This window comes from Pseudophryne corroboree, chromosome 8, assembly GCF_028390025.1.
Source record: "Pseudophryne corroboree isolate aPseCor3 chromosome 8, aPseCor3.hap2, whole genome shotgun sequence".
Taxonomy (NCBI): domain Eukaryota; kingdom Metazoa; phylum Chordata; class Amphibia; order Anura; family Myobatrachidae; genus Pseudophryne; species Pseudophryne corroboree.
The window spans coordinates 83,013,435-83,033,903 of NC_086451.1; the positions used below are offsets into that span (position 1 = coordinate 83,013,435).

General features: G+C 45.6%; 1 protein-coding gene across 1 annotated transcript in view; it reads left to right on the plus strand.

Moving 5' to 3' along the window:
* The window catches only part of SETX (senataxin), a 176,445-nt gene that overhangs the window by 50,005 nt on the left and 105,971 nt on the right, over positions 1-20,469 (plus strand). The window contains exons 4-7 of the mRNA XM_063936768.1: positions 17,975-18,084; positions 19,512-19,731; positions 19,829-19,948; positions 20,097-20,268. Coding sequence (XP_063792838.1) covers positions 17,975-18,084; positions 19,512-19,731; positions 19,829-19,948; positions 20,097-20,268 — 622 coding nt within the window. The remainder of the gene's footprint in view (positions 1-17,974; positions 18,085-19,511; positions 19,732-19,828; positions 19,949-20,096; positions 20,269-20,469) is intronic.

Genomic DNA, 20,469 nt, shown 5'->3' on the forward strand with positions numbered 1-20,469 from the left:
TAGCAAAAGCTGTCAATGTCCATAGATTTACAAAAGTGTTGGGCTAGCGTAATTTTAAAATTTCTAGGGAAACTGGGGATCCATGGCATAGTTCATCAAAAATCTGTGTATCAGGTTGTCAAAACTTCTTCTTTAATCCCTCTGTTGTCTGTATATCGGCTCATCAAATTCCTCGTCCAAGTGGGTCTTTTTACCTTGGAGGAAACGGAAAAACAGGTGAAAGAAACGGACCGTAGAAATCGCATTTTCATCCCATCATTGTTTCTACATTTGGGTCATAAATCAAGTCCATTGGAATTACAGTTTCCTCACTCCTCAAACTCATTACCCTAGTACGACGATTGCACCTCATTAAAGCCTGACCGCATCTAAATATCAAACCGATCGTTATGATAACACCTAAGATACATAGGAGAAACTTCCCAACATCCATTATGACTCCTTGAGCCCAGTCTCCTAAACCAGAGAACCAATTTCGCGGGTTCAACCATGACACCCAACCAGTCAGCTCATTACCTACAGCAGCAAGAGTGAGATTGTGTCTCCTGCGAAATTCCCACTTCAGTTGGAGAATATCGTCCATCTTTTGGTCTATGACCTCGACCGGGTCCTCGGTGCTATTCGTAATATATGTGCAACATTTCACGCCGTATTGTGTTGCCAGTGTGACACAATATCCGCCTGTCACTGCTGTGAGGTAATTAAGAACCATTCTATGCTGTACCAGTTCTGTTTTATAAGCCTGAAGTTCTCTTCCAGTATACCTAAACGTGTCATCATACATTTCAGTGATATTATCTAACAAATTGGCGAGCGCAGATATGTATTTATAATTCAACACTCCTCTAGCGGTGCGAGTGATATCTAACGCGATTAGAAACTGAATCCCGGTGGATTCATGGATCATGTCAGAGGCCGGATGCTCTGTTCTTTCTATCAGGTGCCGTTTAACTACGTGCTCGTAATGGGTGTGAGTATAAGGAGTTTGGGCAACACGGTGTATGTCTTTCATTTTGTCATGTGATACAGTCATTACTTCAGGCAGTACTTTTCCAAAATAACACAATCCTTCAGAGTTTGGGGCAAGCCACTTATACGCCTTTCTCCCGCATATGAAATATGCATCATCGGGGAGAACATATGGGACGGAGTAGGACATAACCATATTACACACCTTCCATGTGAAATCTCCTAACCCTAATTCTTCCATCTGCTTAGTACACGTATCAGGTTGTACGATATGTGCACAGTATCCTGGTGATACCTCTCCAACTCTCGTAATCCTATTTCCTAAGGTATACCTATACCGGAAAGATTTTCCTCTACTGGCTATGTGGCGTATAAGCTCTGTATCTGTAGGCATTCTATCTGCTCTATGCGAAAAGGTCATGGTTTGATTACTCCATGACACTTCCCAATTTCCCGGCTTTCGGGGATTGGAGATGTTAAAACATAATAGGGACCTATCCACATGGTATTGGTGGAGCTTCAAACTAGGAGGGCTGGAGATATTAAACCTCCTGTCCACCGGTCTCCCACCACTTAACTCAAGTACCTCCCCTAACGTTAAAGGAAATGGTACTAGCCCTGATTTGCTATGACCTTGAGGTACTTGAGAGCATACCCAACAATCTGTTTTATTTAACACACTACCCACTAAGGAGTGATAGTCACTCAATGGATGCCGGTCCATATGGATATTAAAACTGGATTGGCATTTCTTTATGCACCCATCCTCCATGACATTGTTACAGAGCCGACAGATACAGTTTTCTTCAGCTAACAATCCTTCACAATTCCTTCTATGGTCAATGCTATCGGATCGTTTTCTGATACTCGCCTTTGCTTGTTGATTATGTTGTTCTTGGAAAACTACGCCTCCATCTCTGTCATCGGAACCCATTCCAGAACCTCTCTCGACCTCCATGGTACTCTCGCCGGAACAGACTGCTCTGGTCAACATCATGGTCAACAGGAAAATCCGGATCACAGTCTCTTGGGGCAAGTCCATCTTGTAGGAGGAAACGGAGAAGAATGAGAAGGGGAAAAAAAAAATAATTTGAGGGAGAGGGGATGGGAAGTTGGAGAAAAACAATAAAAGGGAACAGGGGATCGACAACTGCTTTTGGTCTTGTGATTTTCAATGCTCAGGTGCCGCCTCAGTCCTCCTGGAACAGACACTCCAGTGATACAACCTCTACCGTCTGTTCCTTATCACGGGGCCTCTCTGGATCAGCAACCTTTTTACAGTGGGACGAATGAACCCAAGTCTCTCTCTCAGCAACCTTCAATGCTGTAGTGCTAGTCAATAAGACCTGGTATGGTCCTTCCCATCTGTCAATAAGGCAACCTGAGCGTAGAAAATTCCGTATCATTACATAATCCCCAGGTTCAATGTCATGACAATTACTATCTGGTAAATCAGGAATCACTAACTTCAGATTATCATTTTGATTCCTTAACTGTTTACTCATGTTAATCAAGTATTTTACAGTCACTTCATTGTTACACTTCAAATCATCCTGAGGGTTAATCATAACATGCGGTTGTCGACCAAACAAGATTTCAAAGGGAGACAGATTAAGAGGGGACCTGGGAGTGGTTCTGATGCTGTACAGTACAATGGGTAAAGCTTCTGGCCATGTCAATCCTGTCTCTGCCATCACTTTACTCAGTTTATTTTTAATAGTGCTGTTCACTCTTTCCACTTTCGCACTCGCCTGTGGACGGTATGGAGTGTGCAGCTTGCTATCAATTCCCATCAATTTACACATTCCTTGAAAGACATCACCTGTAAAATGGGTACCCCTATCACTTTCGATAATTCTAGGGATACCATATCTACATACAAATTCCTGCACAATTTTCTTAGCAGTAAACATAGCGGTATTTGTGGCCGCTGGAAATGCTTCGACCCAATTTGAGAAAACATCTATACAAACAAGTACATATTTCAAATTTCGACAAGGGGGTAATTGAATGAAGTCAATCTGTATTACCTGGAAAGGGCCGCCGGCAGGTGGGATATGAGATGGTTCTGTAGGTATTGCCTTTCCGATGTTCTTTCTCAGACAGGTAAGGCATGACATTGCCCTTTTACTCGCATGAGATGAAAATCCTGGGGCACACCAATATGCTCTTACCAACTTGCACATCCCTTCCTTGCCCAGATGAGTCAGCCCGTGGGCTCCCTCAGCTAAACATGGAAGGTATGCTCTGGGGGCCACTGGTTTACCGTGTCCATCCGTCCAGAGTCCTGAGGACTCCTGGCCATATCCTTTTGCCTTCCAGACTGCCCTTTCCTGTGTGGAACACAAATTTTGCATCTCACACAACTTCTGTGTGTTGATGGTATTAAATACCATCAGTTGTGTGGTGTCTGTCTGTCTGGGGGTAGCAGCTGCTAATTTAGCAGCTTCGTCTGCTCGGCTGTTACCAAGTGATACTGGGTCTTGGCTATATGTGTGTGCTTTACATTTGATAACAGCCACTCTGTCGGGTTCCTGTATCGCTGTTAGAAGCCTTTTTATGTGAGCTGCATGCGCTACCGGTGTACCAGCTGCCGTCATGAAATTTCTGAGGCGCCATAGGGCTCCGAAATCATGGACTACCCCGAATGCGTATCTAGAATCGGTGTAGATATTGGCTGATTTGCCCTTAGCCAATTCACATGCTCTGGTTAGGGCGACCAGTTCAGCAACCTGGGCTGAGTGAGGTGGGCCTAGCGGTTCCGCTTCTATGGTGCCTTGGTCATCTACGACTGCGTATCCAGTACACAAGTCTCCCGAGTCTGACTGTCTATGACAACTACCGTCCGTGTAGAACGTAAGTTCTACATCTTCCAGTGGGTTGTCACTGATGTCAGGCCTTGCGGTAAAATTTTGGGTCAAATATCCCATACAATCATGTGTGTCTTCCTTTGTATTAAATTCTCCTTCCCCACCACTCTCATCCTCCACCCTTTGTGCCTGTCCAGGCACACCTGGGAGATATGTTGCAGGATTTAATGCACTGCATCTCCTTATGGTGATGTTTACGGGGGCCATTAGTGCCAATTCCCATCTTGTAAACCGCGCTGATGAGACGTGTCTGGTTTGGGCAGAATTTAACAAGGCTGACACTGCATGTGGTGTATGAATTGTGAGGTTGTGACCTAGCACGACGTCTTCGCTTTTCGTTACTAGCAATGCTATAGCAGCAACGCTTCGCAAGCATGTGGGGAGGGATCGCGCTACCGTATCTAGCTGAGCGCTGTAATATGCTACTGGCCTGCTGGCATCACCGTGCTTTTGGGTTAGTACGCCTGCCGCGCAACCAGCACTTTCTGTTCCGTATAGTTCAAAGGGTTTCCCATAGTCTGGCATACCCAATGCTGGTGCCTGCGTTAGGCACTGTTTAAGTCTCTCAAATGCTGTCTCAGACTCGTCTGTATGCGAAATCCGATCAGGTTTGTTTGAGGAGACCATCTCCTGCAAGGGTAACGCTAGAATGGAAAACCCTGGGATCCAGTTACGGCAATACCCACACATTCCTAAAAATGTTCTGATCTGTTGCTGGGTTTGTGGCAGAGTCATGTCTCTAATTGCTTGAATTCTATCAGCGGTCAGGTGTCTCAGTCCTTGTGTTAGACAGTGTCCCAAATATTTTACCTTAGTTTGGCATAATTGCAACTTGTCTTTGGAAACCTTGTGTCCTGTGTCTGAAAGATGAAACAGGAGCTGTTTCGTATCCTTCAGGGATGCTTCCAATGAATCAGAACACAGTAGTAGATCATCCACGTACTGTATTAATACTGATCCACTCACTGGTTGGAAAGACTGTAAACAATCATGCAAAGCCTGGGTAAATATACTTGGGCTATCTATGAATCCTTGTGGTAATCGAGTCCATGTGTATTGGACTCCTCTGTATGTAAATGCAAACAAATATTGACTGTCAGGGTGCAGAGGTACCGAAAAGAAAGCGGAGCAGAGGTCAATAACAGTGAAAAATTTCGCAGTGGGAGGGATTTGCATTAGGATGACAGCTGGATTTGGCACTACGGGGAACTGACTCTCAACTATTTTGTTAATCCCCCTTAGATCCTGCACTAGCCGGTAACCCCTCCCCCACTCTTTTTAACAGGGAAGATGGGACTATTGGCAGTGCTGGACGTTCTTACCAGAATGCCCTGTTGTAGCAAGCGCTCTATTACGGGATACACTCCTAACTCCACCTCTGGCTTCAGAGGGTACTGTGGGATTTTTGGAGCTATCCTACCATCTTTTACTTGTACAACTACCGGAGCTACGTTTGCCATTAATCCAGTGTCCTGTCCATCTTTAGTCCAAAGTGACTCTGGTATCTGAGATGTCATTTCTTCTACTTGGGAGGGAGTCCTATTTGTCATAATGGTATGTGACATTAATTTTGACGGGGGGAGTCTAACATGTCTCGCACTTCCTGAGCGTGATTCTCAGGTATGTCCAAGAATACATCTTCAGGAGTACAATAAATGACGCACCCCATTTTACACAGTAAGTCTCTTCCCAGGAGATTAGTCGGTGCCGATGCAGCCAGCAAAAAGGAATGCTTGGTATGTAAAGGCCCTACTGTAATCTCGGCTGGTTTGCTAACAGGGTAGTGCTGGACTACTCCCGTTACCCCTATGGCTGGAATTGTCTTACCAGTGGTTCTCATGCCCACTGTCGAATTTATCACTGATTTGGCCGCCCCTGTGTCTACAAGAAAGTTTAATGATTTACCAGCTACATTGATTGCAATTTCTGGTTCACTCCCAAGACTTGCAATCAATTTTACTGGCTGCAGATTACAGGTATGGCCACACCCCTATTGGGTATGGTGACCTCCCTGAATCCCGCTGGCAGCAACTACTTGTGATGGAGTTAATTGGGAGCTACCAGAGGCTTGCCAGTCTCTGTTCAGGGGATATCTTTTTGTTTCCCCTGCATGTGGCTCATAACTCCGTTTCTGCGGACCCTGATCCCAATGTCGTGTGTCGTGTCGTTGTCTAGGGGGTTGGTATGAGTTTCGTGAATTCTTCACTCTACAATCTCGTGCCATGTGTCCCTGTTTATGACAAGAATAACAAGTAACCACATTTGACTTACCCACAGGGTTTGGTGATATAAACAAAGGCTGCCTTGTGGTCAGGGCCTGTATACTTACTGCCATTAACTTATCACCTTGTTGTTCCCTGTGTCTGGTGATGTTCCTATCGTGATCAATAGCAGCCTCTCTCAAAGTAGCCACAGACAGACCTCGCCAACATGGTTGTGTGGTCTGTACCCTAGTCTTCAATGACTCTTTTAAACCATCCATCAGTACCGATACTGCTACTTCTCGATGGTTTATGTTTGTTTTAATGTCCTCTATGCCTGTGTATTTTGCCATTTCTGATAATGCTCTGTGAAAATACTCTGCAGCTGTTTCTGACTCCTTCTGTTTAATGGAGAATATTTTGTTCCATTTAACTACGGCTGGGAAATACTCCTTTAACTGTAAACTTATTCTTTTTACATTGTCTTTGTTGTACACTTCTGTAAGAGGTACATCCTGATCTAATCCACAGTCAGCTAAAAATTGAGCTGCGTCGACATTGGAGGGTAAACATGCTCTCAGCAATATCTGCCAGTCTTTATTGTTGGGCTCTACAGTGTTACCTAGGTCTCTGATGTATTTTTGGCTGGCAACTAAGTCTTTTCTAGGGTCAGGGAATTCCGACACTATGGTCCTTAATTCCATTCGGGAAAATGGGCTGTACATGGCAATGTTCCTAACAGGAGTGACTCCTGAAGTGTCTGTTTTCCCATTTGGAACTACTATTATCTTAACAGGATTAACTCTAACAACCTCATTCTGTGTAGATTCTACAGGCTGTGGTGAAATAGTTTCAGTATAGTGTATGGTGCCGTACTTACCCGTTGATACGACCTCACCTATCCCTCCGCTAGGGGCCTTTGTTACTAATCTCGGGGGTGGAGCTGTGCCTACTGTGGTCTCTGCTATGGTGGCTGCTAGAGAGAGCGCTGAAATTGTTGCCGATTCGTCCTCTTGATCACACTCCTGAGGAAAGTTCAAAACAGGGTACAACTTGCACGGGTTAATACTTGCATTGGTTAATTGGTTAACATTATCTTTAACATTTACACAGTTGCTAAGTGTTTGTGTGTTACACCTTAGTGCGTCATTCTCCGCAACCAATTTTTCTCCCGATATATATGGTGGCGGTGGGGCCGTGGCTATCAGTTTTCTGATCGAGCCAGATCCCGCCGCCTGAGCCAATCCTCTCTGTATGTCACCCTCCTGTTGCCACAACTGTAAATAATCGTAATGCTTGATTCGTCTCTTTGCTGATTTAATGAGACATATCCTTCTCCTTAAATTCGTTAACACTTCTGTGCTGAAGCTACCTACTCTTGGGAATTTCTCCCCGTCATGTACCGTCATTCTCTCCCATTCATCACATAAAGCTTCTGTGTGACTTCCGTATTTCTCACACATTACGTACCTTGCCGACCCGACTGGTCGGTTCACTGAATCAACACGAACCGAGGTTGATCGCCCCCTACCTGAACAAGTGGCCCCCATAGTTCGAAGGTGTTGCTTTATTCAGCCAACCCTTACGCAAACCAAAATGTTCAAAATAGGCTGACGGTGGCGGTTTACCGAGTACCCCACTCACTCGCCCACGCCGACCAATACGACCTGATCACACTGTTCTAGTGCTGGCGTACTCGACCCAGGGCCCCTGCGACCTGAACCTCTATTTACTGGAACCTGCGAGGGTGATCCGAAGAACACTTACTCTTTCCAGTAACTATTGGTTGTTGGATAGTTCCTGAGTGAGCAGCGAACCTCCCTTTAAAATAAAAAAATTACACAAATCACGTTAGAATGTACAAATAGCGTTTATGACCTTCGTACACAAATAGTACCGGTCAGGTTTACTAATGTACACAATTACGTGCGGTACAATCGTTCAGCACATAAGCAACTAATCTTATGTACGGAGCGACCAGTGGAATCGAAAATTACGGCTGCGAATTCCTTCAGCCAGAGCTTGTATGGCCTATATGGGTGTTGCACCAACCCTTTCTTGGTGTTGTGCCTGTGGACTGTATAGCGGACTTCCTTGTCTGCTGTACCTGAACCTGCTGGTCTGCTATGACCTCCTGGTCTGTTACAGTATGACCTCCTGGTCTGCTACACTCTAATGCTCAAATTGTATGTTTTAACCAGGGATGCCTCCCTAGCCACCATGTACGTCACTTACACGCATGTACCTCACGAGAACTCGACTTTTCTTGTGGTTCAACCTCAAAAATTGTAAAAACAAACACTCACTCACCACATATACACTTTTGTTTCTATTTCTATTTCTGCGCAGAAATTTCTCTTTAGACCAGATGTGTTACAAATTAGGAGAAGGATCTATTAATTTAAATTTTGAATGTTAAAATAAATTTGCGCGATTTATCGCCTTGCGTTATTTACCGCGTTGCGCTATTTATCGCGTTGAAAAAAAATTAACACTTGTGATTTGAGTTACGTGGGCGTACCCGTACGCTCCGTTGCGTAATATACGCTGCGTGCGTCGGCCCTTGGGTTGCGTACGCAAGTCTCAGTCCTTTGTTAGAGACACGTGTACGCAAAGCAAAGATCCACCGTAACACAATTTATACGTTTATCAATGTAGATGATCCTTTATCATCTACCGCGCACCACACTGACTTCGCCTTGTCTCTCAGGCACAGCTGTGTTTGTCTATACTTTAACTATATTACCTTTTTACTCTTAAACTATGAAATAGCGGCAAATCTCTCTTAGCACGTTTTATCAATTATACAATAGCAAACAGGAGAGTGATATATGAAAATACACGAATGAAAAGAAATGCAGATATGCGTGCGTGTGTACGTAAGACAGAAAAATAAACAGTTTTAAAAGAGACTAGCGTGTTGTTCTTACCTCCGGTTCCCGGATTCCTTCAGCACCCTTTGCTAAGAGAAGCAGACGCTTATCCAAACAGCACTACGAGGAATATGATCTCCCGCCCTTTGCTGCTGGATAATGTCTGCTGAAATTACCTAGTGCAGATATGTGAAGGACAGGACGAGCCCGCAATTGATAAAGCTAAATATTTATCTTATATAATACCCTTTATGAGGTCTAAGAACACTGTACGCTATCTACGTATGAAGTACCGTAAGGGTACGCACGTTGCGTAACAATCGCTTAGCCGTAGTTGAGACGCTCAAGCGTCACGTTCGCTCACGGCCAAGAGATCACGGGCAGGCACGCTATTGGCTGCTGACTAACTTAATGATTCGCTATAGCGTAGCGGACGCTCGGGACCACAAGGAGATCACCAGCGGCGCTGACGCTCACAATGTTAATCCTTTGTATCTAAACCATAAACAGTGTATTGTGCAGTAAAACCTTAGTGTAATGATAGAGTGTAAATGCAACACAGTATAACCTTATTACCTTTAAAGCTGTTCTAGCGTCACCGACGCTCTGAGAATACTTAACACTATAAGAAATACACAGATACCGTGCTCAGGGTCCAACGCCTAATATATATATTATGAATGATATACTTGCAAAAGAATTAATACAAATACAAATCATACACTACAATATAACATAGACTACCTAACCAGATAACTACACAGGAAATACAATACAATTACTATTTAAGGGAAAATAAGAGAGAAAGAGGAGAAGAGAGAGAGAGAGAGAAATTGGCCCACAATAACAAGAAGATCAATATAGTTGCGGAGAAACACTTACGCACAAGGGGAAACGATCGCATGCGCCTCGATATCCAGCTCCCGATTATCAGCAATGAGAACCGTTGAAGAGAGTGACCTGGATATGGTCGGCCTGCCTATTTATGCCCCACACACAATACAATACAATTCAATGGTCCCTACAATCTCATTGTTCATTGGACACAGGAATTCGGCTTCGCATTATAACAAAAGGTCATAGATTGATTCATACAGGTGGGCTGTGACTGCTTCCAACTGTTCAGGTGGGTGGGATACTGGGTTTCCCGCCGCATGACTAAATAAGAACAAATAATAGTAAATGGACATAAACTTCTTATGTCCATAACTATTCGCACGAGCGATTAATCCGCTCCAAACCAACACCGGAATATTGCTATTTAAATACTCTTCCGATGGGTACCAAACACCACTGTATGACCCCTGTTAGACCCTTCGTACAATACAAAGAGGGATCTCTCTGTTCAGGAACATGCTATGTTAACTAAACTTTCAGAATCTATCAAAGGGACCATGATCTACAAAATACATTATATAGTGAAAATATGTAACGATTGAGTCGCACGCTACGATCACATAAACTCTACCGTAAATACGCATACCGTGCGCCTGCGGGTGCCCGCGACTGTGAGTATGCGCACGTACGGGAGAGCGTACGCATGCGCAGCACGGACCTGTATGAGGTGCAAATATGGTAGTGTGCATAGAGATATTTTTCTGACTTTGACAGCGGTATACCCTTTCCCGCCAGAAGTTAGGGCGCGTTGGGAAACACCCCTTAGGGTGGATAAGGCGCTCACACGCTTATCAAAACAAGTGGCGGTACCGTCTCCAGATAGGGCCGTCCTCAAGGAGCCAACTGATAGGAGGCTGGAAAATATCCTATGAAGTATATACACACATACTGGTGTTATACTGCGACCAGCGATCGCCTCAGCCTGGATGTGCAGAGCTGGGGTGGCTTGGTCGGATTCCCTGACTAAAAATATTGATACCCTTGACAGGGACAGTATTTTATTGACTATAGAGCATTTAAAGGATGCATTTCTATATATACGAGATGCACAGAGGGATATTTGCACTCTGGCATCAAGAGTAAGTGCGATGTCCATATCTGCCAGAAGATGTTTATGGACACGACAGTGGTCAGGTGATGCAGATTCCAAACGGCACAAAGAAGTATTGCCGTATAAAGGGGAGGAGTTATTTGGGGTCGGTCCATCGGACCTGGTGGCCACGGCAACTGCTGGAAAATCCACCGTTTTTACCCTAAGTCACATCTCTGCAGAAAAAGACACCGTCTTTTCAGCCTCAGTCCTTTAGTCCCCATAAGAGTCATATCTGCCCAGGGGTAGAGGAAAGGGAAGAAGACTGCAGCAGGCAGCCCATTCCCAGGAACAGAAGCCTCCACCGCTTCTGCCAAGTTTCTCAGCATGACGCTGGGGCCGTACAGGACCCCTGGATCCTACAAGTAGGATCCCAGGGGTACAGATTGGAAAGTCGAGACGTTTCCCCCTCGCAGGTTCCTGAAGTCTGCTTTACCAACGTCTCCCTCCGACAGGGAGGCAGTATTGGAAACAATTCACAAGCTGTATTCCCAGCAGGTGATAATCAAAGTACCCCTCCTACAACAAGGAAAGGGGTATTATTCCACACTATGTTGTGGTACTGAAGCCAGAAGGCTCGGTGAGACCTATTCTAAATCTGAAATATTTGAACACTTACAAAGGTTCAAATCAAGATGGAGTCTCTCAGAGCAGTGATAGCGAACCAGGAAGAAGGGGACTATAGGGTGTCCCGGGACATCAGGGATACTTACCTCCATGTCCCAATTTGCCCTTCTCACCAAGGGTACCTCAGGTTCGTGGTACAGAACTGTCTCTATCAGTTTCAGACGCTGCCGTTTGGATTGTCCACGGCACCCCGGGTCTTTACCAAGGTAATGGCCGAAATGATGATTCTTCTTCAAAGAAAATGGACGACCTCCTGATAAGAGCAAGGTCCAGAGAACAGTTGGAGGTCGGAGTAGCACTATCTCAAGTAGTTCTACGACAGCACGGGTGGATTCTAAATATTCCAAAACCGCAGTTGTTTCCGACGACACATCGGCTGTTCCTAGGGATGATTCTGGACACAGTCCAGAAAAGGGTGTTTCTCCCGGAGAAGAAAGCCAGGGAGTTATCCGAGCTAGTCAGGAACCTCCTAAAACCAGGAAAAGTGTCAGTGCATCATTGCACAAGGGTCCTGGGAAAAATGGTGGCTTCTTACGAAGCGATTCCATTCGGCAGTTTTCACGCAAGAACTTTTCAGTGGGATCTGCTGGAAAAATGGTCCGGATCGCATCTTCAGATGCATCAGCGGATAACCCTGTCTCCAAGGACAAGGGTGTTTCTTCTGCGGTGGCTGCAAAGTACTCATCTACTAGTGGGCCGCAGATTCGGCATTCAGGAAGGGTCCTGGTGACCAGGGATGCCAGCCTGAGAGGCTGGGGAGCAGTCACACAGGGAAAAAATTTCCAGGGAGTGTGATCAAGTCCGGAGAATTCTCTCCACATAAATATACTGGAGCTAAGGGCAAGTTACAATGCTCTAAGCTTAGCAAGACCTCTGCTTCCAGGTCAGCCGGTATTGATCCAGTGGGACAACATCACGGCAGTCGCCCACGTAAACAGACAGGGCGGCACAAGAAGCAGAAGGGCAATAGCAGAAACTGCAAGGATTCTTCGCTGGGCGGAAAATCAGGTGATAGCACTGTCAGCAGTGTTCATTCCGACGCCCGGGAGAGTGGGGATTTCATCGGGAAGTCTTCCACATGATTGTGAACCATTGGGAAAGACCAAAGGTGGACATGATGGCGTCCCGCCTGAACAAAAAACTGGACAGGTATTGCGCCAGGTCAAGAGACCCTCAGGCAATAGCTGTGGACGCTCTGGTAACACCGTGGGTGTACCAGTCAGTGTATGTGTTCCCTGCTCTGCTTCTCATACCCAAGGTACTGAGAATTATAAGACGTAGAGGAGTAAGAACTATACTCGTGGCTCCGGATTGGCCAAGAAGGACTTGGTACCTGGAACTTCAAGAGATGCTCACAGAGGACTCATGGCCTCTGCCGCTAAGAAGGGACTTGCTTCAGCAAGTACCATGTCTGTTCCAAGACTTACCGCGGCTGCGTTTGACGGCATGGCGGTTGAACGCCGGATCCTAAGGGAAAAAGGCATTCCGGAAGAGGTCATTCCTACCCTGGTCAAAGCCAGGAAGGAGGTGACCGCACAACATTATCACCACATGTGGCGAAAATATGTTGCGTGGTGTGAGGCCAGGAAGGCCCCACGAAGACATTTCAACTCTGTCGATTCCTGCATTTCCTGCAAACAGGAGTGTCTATGGGCCTCAAATTGGGGTCCATTAAGGTTCAAATTTCGGCCCTGTCGATTTTCTTCCAGAAAGAATTGGCTTCAGTTCCTGAAGTCCAGAAGTTTGTCAAGGGAGTACTGCATATACAACCCCCTTTTGTGCCTCCAGTGGCACTGTGGGATCTCAACGTAGTTCTGGGATTCCTCAAATCACATTGGTTTAAACCGCTCAAATCTGTGGATTTGAAATATCTCACATGGAAAGTGACCATGCTGTTGGCCCTGGCCTCGGCCAGGCGAGTGTCAGAATTGGCGGCTTTGTCTCACAAAAGCCCATATCTGATTGTCCATTCGGACAGGGCAGAGCTGCGGACTCGTCCCCAGTTTCTCCAAAAGGTGGTGTCAGTGTTTCACCTGAACCAGCTTATTGTGGTACCTGCGGCTACTAGGGACTTGGAGGACTCCAAGTTGCTAGATGTTGTCAGGGCCCTGAAAATATAGGTTTCCAGGACGGCTGGAGTCAGGAAAACTGACTTGCTGTTATCCTGTATGCACCCAATAAACTGGGTGCTCTTGCTTCTAAGCAGACGATTGCTAGTTGGATGTGTAGTACAATTCAGCTTGCACATGCTGTGGCAGGCCTGCCACAGCCAAAATATGTAAATGCCCATTCCACAAGGAAGGTGGGCTCATCTTGGGCGGCTGCCCGAGGGGTCTCGGCTTTACAACTTTGCCGAGCAGCTACTTGGTCAGGGGCACACCCTGACTGAGGAGGACCTGGAGTTCTCTCATTCGGTGCTGCAGAGTCATCCGCACTCTCCCGCCCGTTTGGGAGCTTTGGTATAATCCCCATGGTCCTGACGGAGTCCCCAGCATCCACTTAGGACGTCAGAGAAAATAAGAATTTATTTACCGATAATTCTATTTCTCATAGTCCGTAGTGGATGCTGGGCGCCCATCCCAAGTGCGGATTGTCTGCAATACTTGTACATAGTTATTGTTACAAAAATCGGGTTATTATTGTTGTGAGCCATCTTTTCAGAGGCTCCGCTGTTATCATGCTGTTAACTGGGTTCAGATCACAGGTTGTACAGTGTGATTGGTGTGGCTGGTATGAGTCTTACCCGGGATTCAAAATCCTTCCTTATTGTGTACGCTCGTCCGGGCACAGTATCCTAACTGAGGCTTGGAGGAGGGTCATAGGGGGAGGAGCCAGTGCACACCACCTGATCCTAAAGCTTTTACTTTTGTGCCCTGTCTCCTGCGGAGCCGCTGATCCCCATGGTCCTGACGGAGTCCCCAGCATCCACTACGGACTATGAGAAATAGAATTATCGGTAAGTAAATTCTTATTTTTGGAGCCAATCAGACGCCTCCCTGATTTTATTGCATGATGGCAAACTACCTGCCTGTATTTCTCAGTATTGAGGATACCATTAAGGTAGATGCTAGAATCAAGTGGGCTAAGGGACCTTTTCTGTAAGGGGGAGGAGTTACGACACAAGGGTGAGGAGCTAGGCCAGCGGGATAGTTCCTCTACTATCCACGCCACCAACTATTACCTTTAGTAATCAGGTGGGGAGCGGAGCGAGCCACCGAGCCCGAAGCGTGGCGAGCGAAGCGAGCCCGCGAGGGTACTTTTCGGGTACCCTCTTCGCACGTAGCCCCTCCCCCTGGTGACGTGTCTCCTCCCCTAGATACGTCAGAAGGTCACTTCTCCCACTCCGAAATAGAATCAACCATACCATTAATCCTGTGTTCAAACATACCTAGAAGAATTGATGCTGTTTTGAAGGCAAAGGGTGGTCACACCAAATATTGATTTGATTTAGATTTCTGTTCATTCACTTTGCAATTTGTTAATTGATCAAAATAAACTAATAACGCTTCTATTTTTTGAAAGCATTCTTTGCAGCATTTTTTCCATACCTGCCTAAGGGGTATATGCAATTCACGGCGAATCGCGGCAAATTATCGCCGTTTTTTAATTCGACACAATTCGACAGGTGAATTCCGGCAGGTGGCTGCCGGAATTCACCATATTCAATGAAAAACGGATTCGACAGTCCCGCGGGCGAAAAACGGCCGATTTGCCGGATTTTGCCGCGATTTTAAAAAACGGGAAAAAGCTGGAAAAATCCGGAAAAAAAATGGCGTGGGGTCCCCCCTTCAAAGCATAACCAGCCTTGGGCTCTTCGAGCTGGTCCTGGTTTTAAAAATCCGGGTGAAAAATTAACAGTGGATCCCCCGTATTTTTAAAACCAGCACCGGGCTCTGCGCCTGGTGCTGGTGCCAAAAATACGGGGGACAAAACGAGCAGGGGTCCCCCGTATTTTTAACACCAGCATCGGGCTCCACTAGCTGGACAGATAATGCCACAGCCGGGGGTCACTTTTATGCCGTGCCCTGCGGCCGTGGCATTAAATATCCAACTAGTCACCCCTGGCCGGGGTACCCTGGGGGAGTGGGGACCCCTTCAATCAAGGGGTCCCCCCCCCCCAGCCACCCAAGGGCCAGGGGTGAAGCCCGAGGCTGTCCCCCCCATCCATTGGCTGCGGATGGGAGGCTGATAGCCTTGAGAAAATTGTCAGAATATTGTTTTTTCCAGAAGAACTACAAGTCCCAGCAAGCCTCCCCCGCAAGCTGGTACTTGGAGAACCACAAGTACCAGCATGTGGGAGAAAAACGGGCCCGCTGGTACCTGTTGTTCTACTGGAAAAAAAATACCCAAATAAAAACAGGACACAGACACCGTGACAGTAAAACTTTATTACACACTGCCGACACACACATACTTACCTATGTTGACACGCCGACTGCCACGGTCTCCGACGATCCGAGGGTACCTGTGAAAACAATTATACTCACCTTCCAGCGTCCAGAGGTACATCCACGTCCAGAGATAATCCACGAACTTGTTAAAAAAAAAAAACGAACACCCGTTCCATGCCGGACTGAAAGGGGTCCCATGCTTTCACATGAGAACCCTTTCCACGAATGCCGGGACATCACGTGACTCCTGTCACTGAAGTCCCTTCAGCCAATCAGGAATCGCTACTTCCGTGGAGCTCACCTGATTGGCTGTGCGCTGTCTGAGCTGTCAGACAGCGCATCGCAAAGCCGCTCCATTAGTTTCAATGGTGGGAACTTTGCCGTCAGCGGTGGGGTTACCCGCGGTCAGCCGCTGACCAGCGGGTGACCTCACCGCTAGCCGCTAAGTTCCCACCATTGAATATAATGGACGGAGCTGTGCGATGCGCTGTCTGAGTTCAGACAGCGCACAGCCAATCAGGTGAGCGCAACGAAGTTGCGCTTCCTGATTGGCTTTTGAGACCTTTGTGTGACAGCTGTCACTGACAGGTCTCATTCGTGGAAAGGGGTCTCATGTGTCAGCATGGGACCCCTTTCAGTCCGGTGGTCCGGGTGTTCGTTTTCTTTTTTTGCCAAGTCCGTGGATTTATCTCTGGACCATGGCTGAGGTGAGTATATTGATCTTTTCTTTTCAGGTATCCGTGGATTCTACATGGAGAAGAGGACCGATGTCGGCGTGTGAACATAGGTAAGTATGTGTGTGTCGGCAGTGTGTAATAAAGTTTTACTGTCACGGTGTCTGTGTACTGTTTTTATTTGGGTATTTTTTTTCCAGTAGAACTACAGGTACCAGCGGGCCCGTTTTTCTCCCGCATGCTGGTACTTGTGGTTCTCCAAGTACCAGCTTGCGGGGGAGGCTTGCTGGGACTTGTAGTTCTTCTGGAAAAAACAATATTCTGACAATTTTCTCAAGGCTATCAGCCTCCCATCCGCAGCCCTTGGATGGGGGGGACAGCCTCGGGCTTCACCCCTGGCCCTTGGGTGGCTGGGGGGGGGGGGGGTCCCTCGATTGAAGGGGTCCCCACTCCCCCAGGGTACCCCGGCCAGGGGTGACTAGTTGGATATTTAATGCCACGGCCGCAGGGCACGGTATAAAAGTGACCCCCGGCTGTGGCATTATCTGTCCAGCTAGTGGAGCCCGATGCTGGTGTGAAAAATACGGGGGACCCCTGCTCGTTTTGTCCCCCGTATTTTTTGCACCAGGCGCAGAGCCCGGTGCTGGTTTTAAAAATACGGGGGATCCCTGCCCAATTTTTCCCCGCATTTTTAGAACCAGGACCGGTTCGAAGAGCCCGAGGCTGGTTATGCTATGGAGGGGGGACCCCACGCCATTTTTTTTATTTTTTATTTTACCGTTCCAGCAATAAAATAAAAAAATATTTTTAAAAATATATAAATAATACTTGTGCCTCCAAAAAAAAAAAAAAAGTACCTAATCCCTTCTAATATAAATAGATATGCTATTCCCAAAAAAAAAAACACAAAAAAAAACCATGTTTAAATTTTTTTTTATTGTTTTCACCCTCCAAAGTGTGGCGGATTGAAAATGACGAATTTACTGTCTAAAAGCACTGCTGTCGAATTTCCAAACTTGAATTGAATATGCTTTTGTCGAATTGCAGCACTTGTATCATTGCAGAAAAGTCGAATTTGCAAAAAGTCGAATTTCAAAAAGTCGAATTTTGAAAGTCCATTTTTTTGACGGAAAGCACTGAATTGCATTGACGATTTTTTTTGGCGAAAATGACCCGAAATTCGACAATTTCGGGAATTCGACCGCAATTGCATATACCCCTAAAACTTTTGCACAGTACTTTAGAACTAAATGATTTCTACTAAATCTAGGGGGCAACCTTGGTGCAATCTTGCGTATTGGTCATGATGTAAATGACGGTATACGTTGCTGCGCGAGATACTCCTGTTTAGTGGATGAACGTTTTCTTTTTCCATTTTTCAGGTGAACTTTGTGTTGAAGCATTGTGCAAGATGGAGCAAGTGAGCAACTCATTTCAGCTGTATGAGAAACTGGCCGGCGTGTACCTGCTCCTTGTACACCCCAATGAGAGTGTGAGTTATTACAGAGAATGACTGGTAACATTTCTCTAATATACAACTGTAACGGTACGAATATCACACAGTGTAAACATACACGTGTATATGTGCTGCTGTTGGCAGGAATAAAATATGCAGTTTAATCTGTTCAAATGTATGTTAAAGCCACGGAAGATTTCTACCATTTTATAACAAAATGGCTATAAGGAGTATTTAATTTTATTTCTTCAAACAAGCATGTTGTTTGCGCATAATAAGTTTGCTCATATAACTTCTTGTATGCTTTTAAGAAACTATTAAAATAAGACCAGGTTTTTAAAAGCTACGTTAACCAAAGAACATAGTATGGGGAGAATGACCAAAGATTCAAGTATAAAATGGAGAGAGAAAGTACCAACCAGCTTCTGTCCTTTTTCAAACACATGTAAAATGGCAGTTAGAAGCTTATTGGTACTTTATCTCTACAAACGGTTCACATATGTTGAAACTTAAACTTCACACTGTCAGTGTATTTTTTTCCGTTGTCCGTTTCTAAAAATGTTGTTATGCAGATGGTGGGATCTCATTCCTGCGCAAAATCCCCATCTCGCAACCGCAGCTCTTAACAGGGGCAGCCGGGTAGAACTATGGGGCCCGAAACTGCTAAGATAGCTCTTTGATTGCAAAATGTGTACGATCTGAGATCAAACGGAAATGTATACAAAGCAAAGCCACACCACCGCTTTCCAGTACTATTGCAAGAGATGTCCTTATGATAGCCCAATATGGTGTCTTGCACGGGAATGCTGGTTCCATACCACATACAGTACAAGCAGTTATTAAGTTCTTGCTGATATGTATGTAATAGTAAGAGCCTTAGTATTTACTGACATATTCCATAAACACTCGGGGGGGGGGGGGGGGGGGGGATATCAAATTAGCCGCTGTTAATTACTGTGGCTAATTGTCTCATCGGGGTAGGTGAAACCAAATCTTCGGAATTAGCCCCTTTTTCAGGTTTCACTGAACCTGTGTGTTTTCGGGAGGCGATGTAATTTTTTTTTCCAGGTGACCTAATTGGATAGCCTATAAAAAAAATTAAAAAAAATACAGGTGAAGCATCAGGAAAAATCCTGATGTATTTTCACCTGTAATTGGATACCTCTCTCATTTTTAAAATTCTAAATGCCCCATTTCTTCATCAGGGTTCATAAATTCCACAAAGAACATCCACCTTGTAGATATGGTTTATAATATATGATCAGTAAATGTATTAAGCACAGTTGACTTTAGTTGATTTCTGATTGCCTACATTGCACCATACAGAAGAGCCCACAAAGTGGCACTATTGACTAACCAATATTGCAGTTCCTAAGACTAGACTAGGTTTTAATCTCTGTTAGTTAGGAGATGTCTTTTAAAAATTTTGTTTTAAAGCTCTGCCCGTTCCTTTTCTTTATCAGATTCGGCGCTGGGCCATTTTGACTGCCAGGGCACAGGGAAAGGTGGACAGGGATGATTATTATGAGTTGCAGCAAGTATTTACCTGCCTCTTTAAGGTCATAGAACTCGGCCTGTTTGAAAATCCTGACATTTACGTGAATTCGGAGCTAGAAGAAGGAAAACTGATCCTGTTACCTGCTCATTTGTATGACACCACCAACTACAAGAACTACTGGCTGGGTATGTCTTACCGACTGTCTGAGTTATCTGCTGACACTCTCAGCCCTGTTTTGTGCACCCCATGACCCTGCCTACACCTCCATCTTTGTCTCTGTAGGTATCTGCATGTTACTGACTGTACTTGAGGAACAAGCTATGGACTCTTTGTTGCTAGGCCCTGACAAACAGAATGATTTCATGCAGTCCATCCTTCACGTCATGGAGAAGCAAACTGAAGGTAAGCTCAGTGGCCACTAGTGGTCAGTCACATTGAGAGCTTGAAATGCAGATATAGCTATATACACATTTATGAAATGAGTATACTTATTGCTAAGATAAAGTTGGATGATATGAAGTTCATTTGCAAACTTGATGTTTTAATTCAGATGAAAGCACAAATCCCTTCTGGCCTGCACTCCAATGCTTTATGCTGATCCTTGATCGCCTGGGATCCAAAGTGTGGGGACAGCTGATCGATCCCATCCAGGCATTTCAAACCATCATAGCAAGTCCAAGTTACAACAGCGAGATCGAGAAAATAAGGGAAAGCTGCCAAAGGTCTCTTTCTAAATGTATTACTCAGAATGTAATGTGAAACAATACTCTCTCTCAAACTTTTTCCCTCCCAGTAATGCAGCACTCAGATGTGCTCTACCGCAGTACAGGACACAAAGATCACTTTCCCTCCAAGGATAATGTCATCTTGCTCAAACGGCGCCACCTACTGGCGCATCCGGGACTGACGAGCACTAGTTGAAC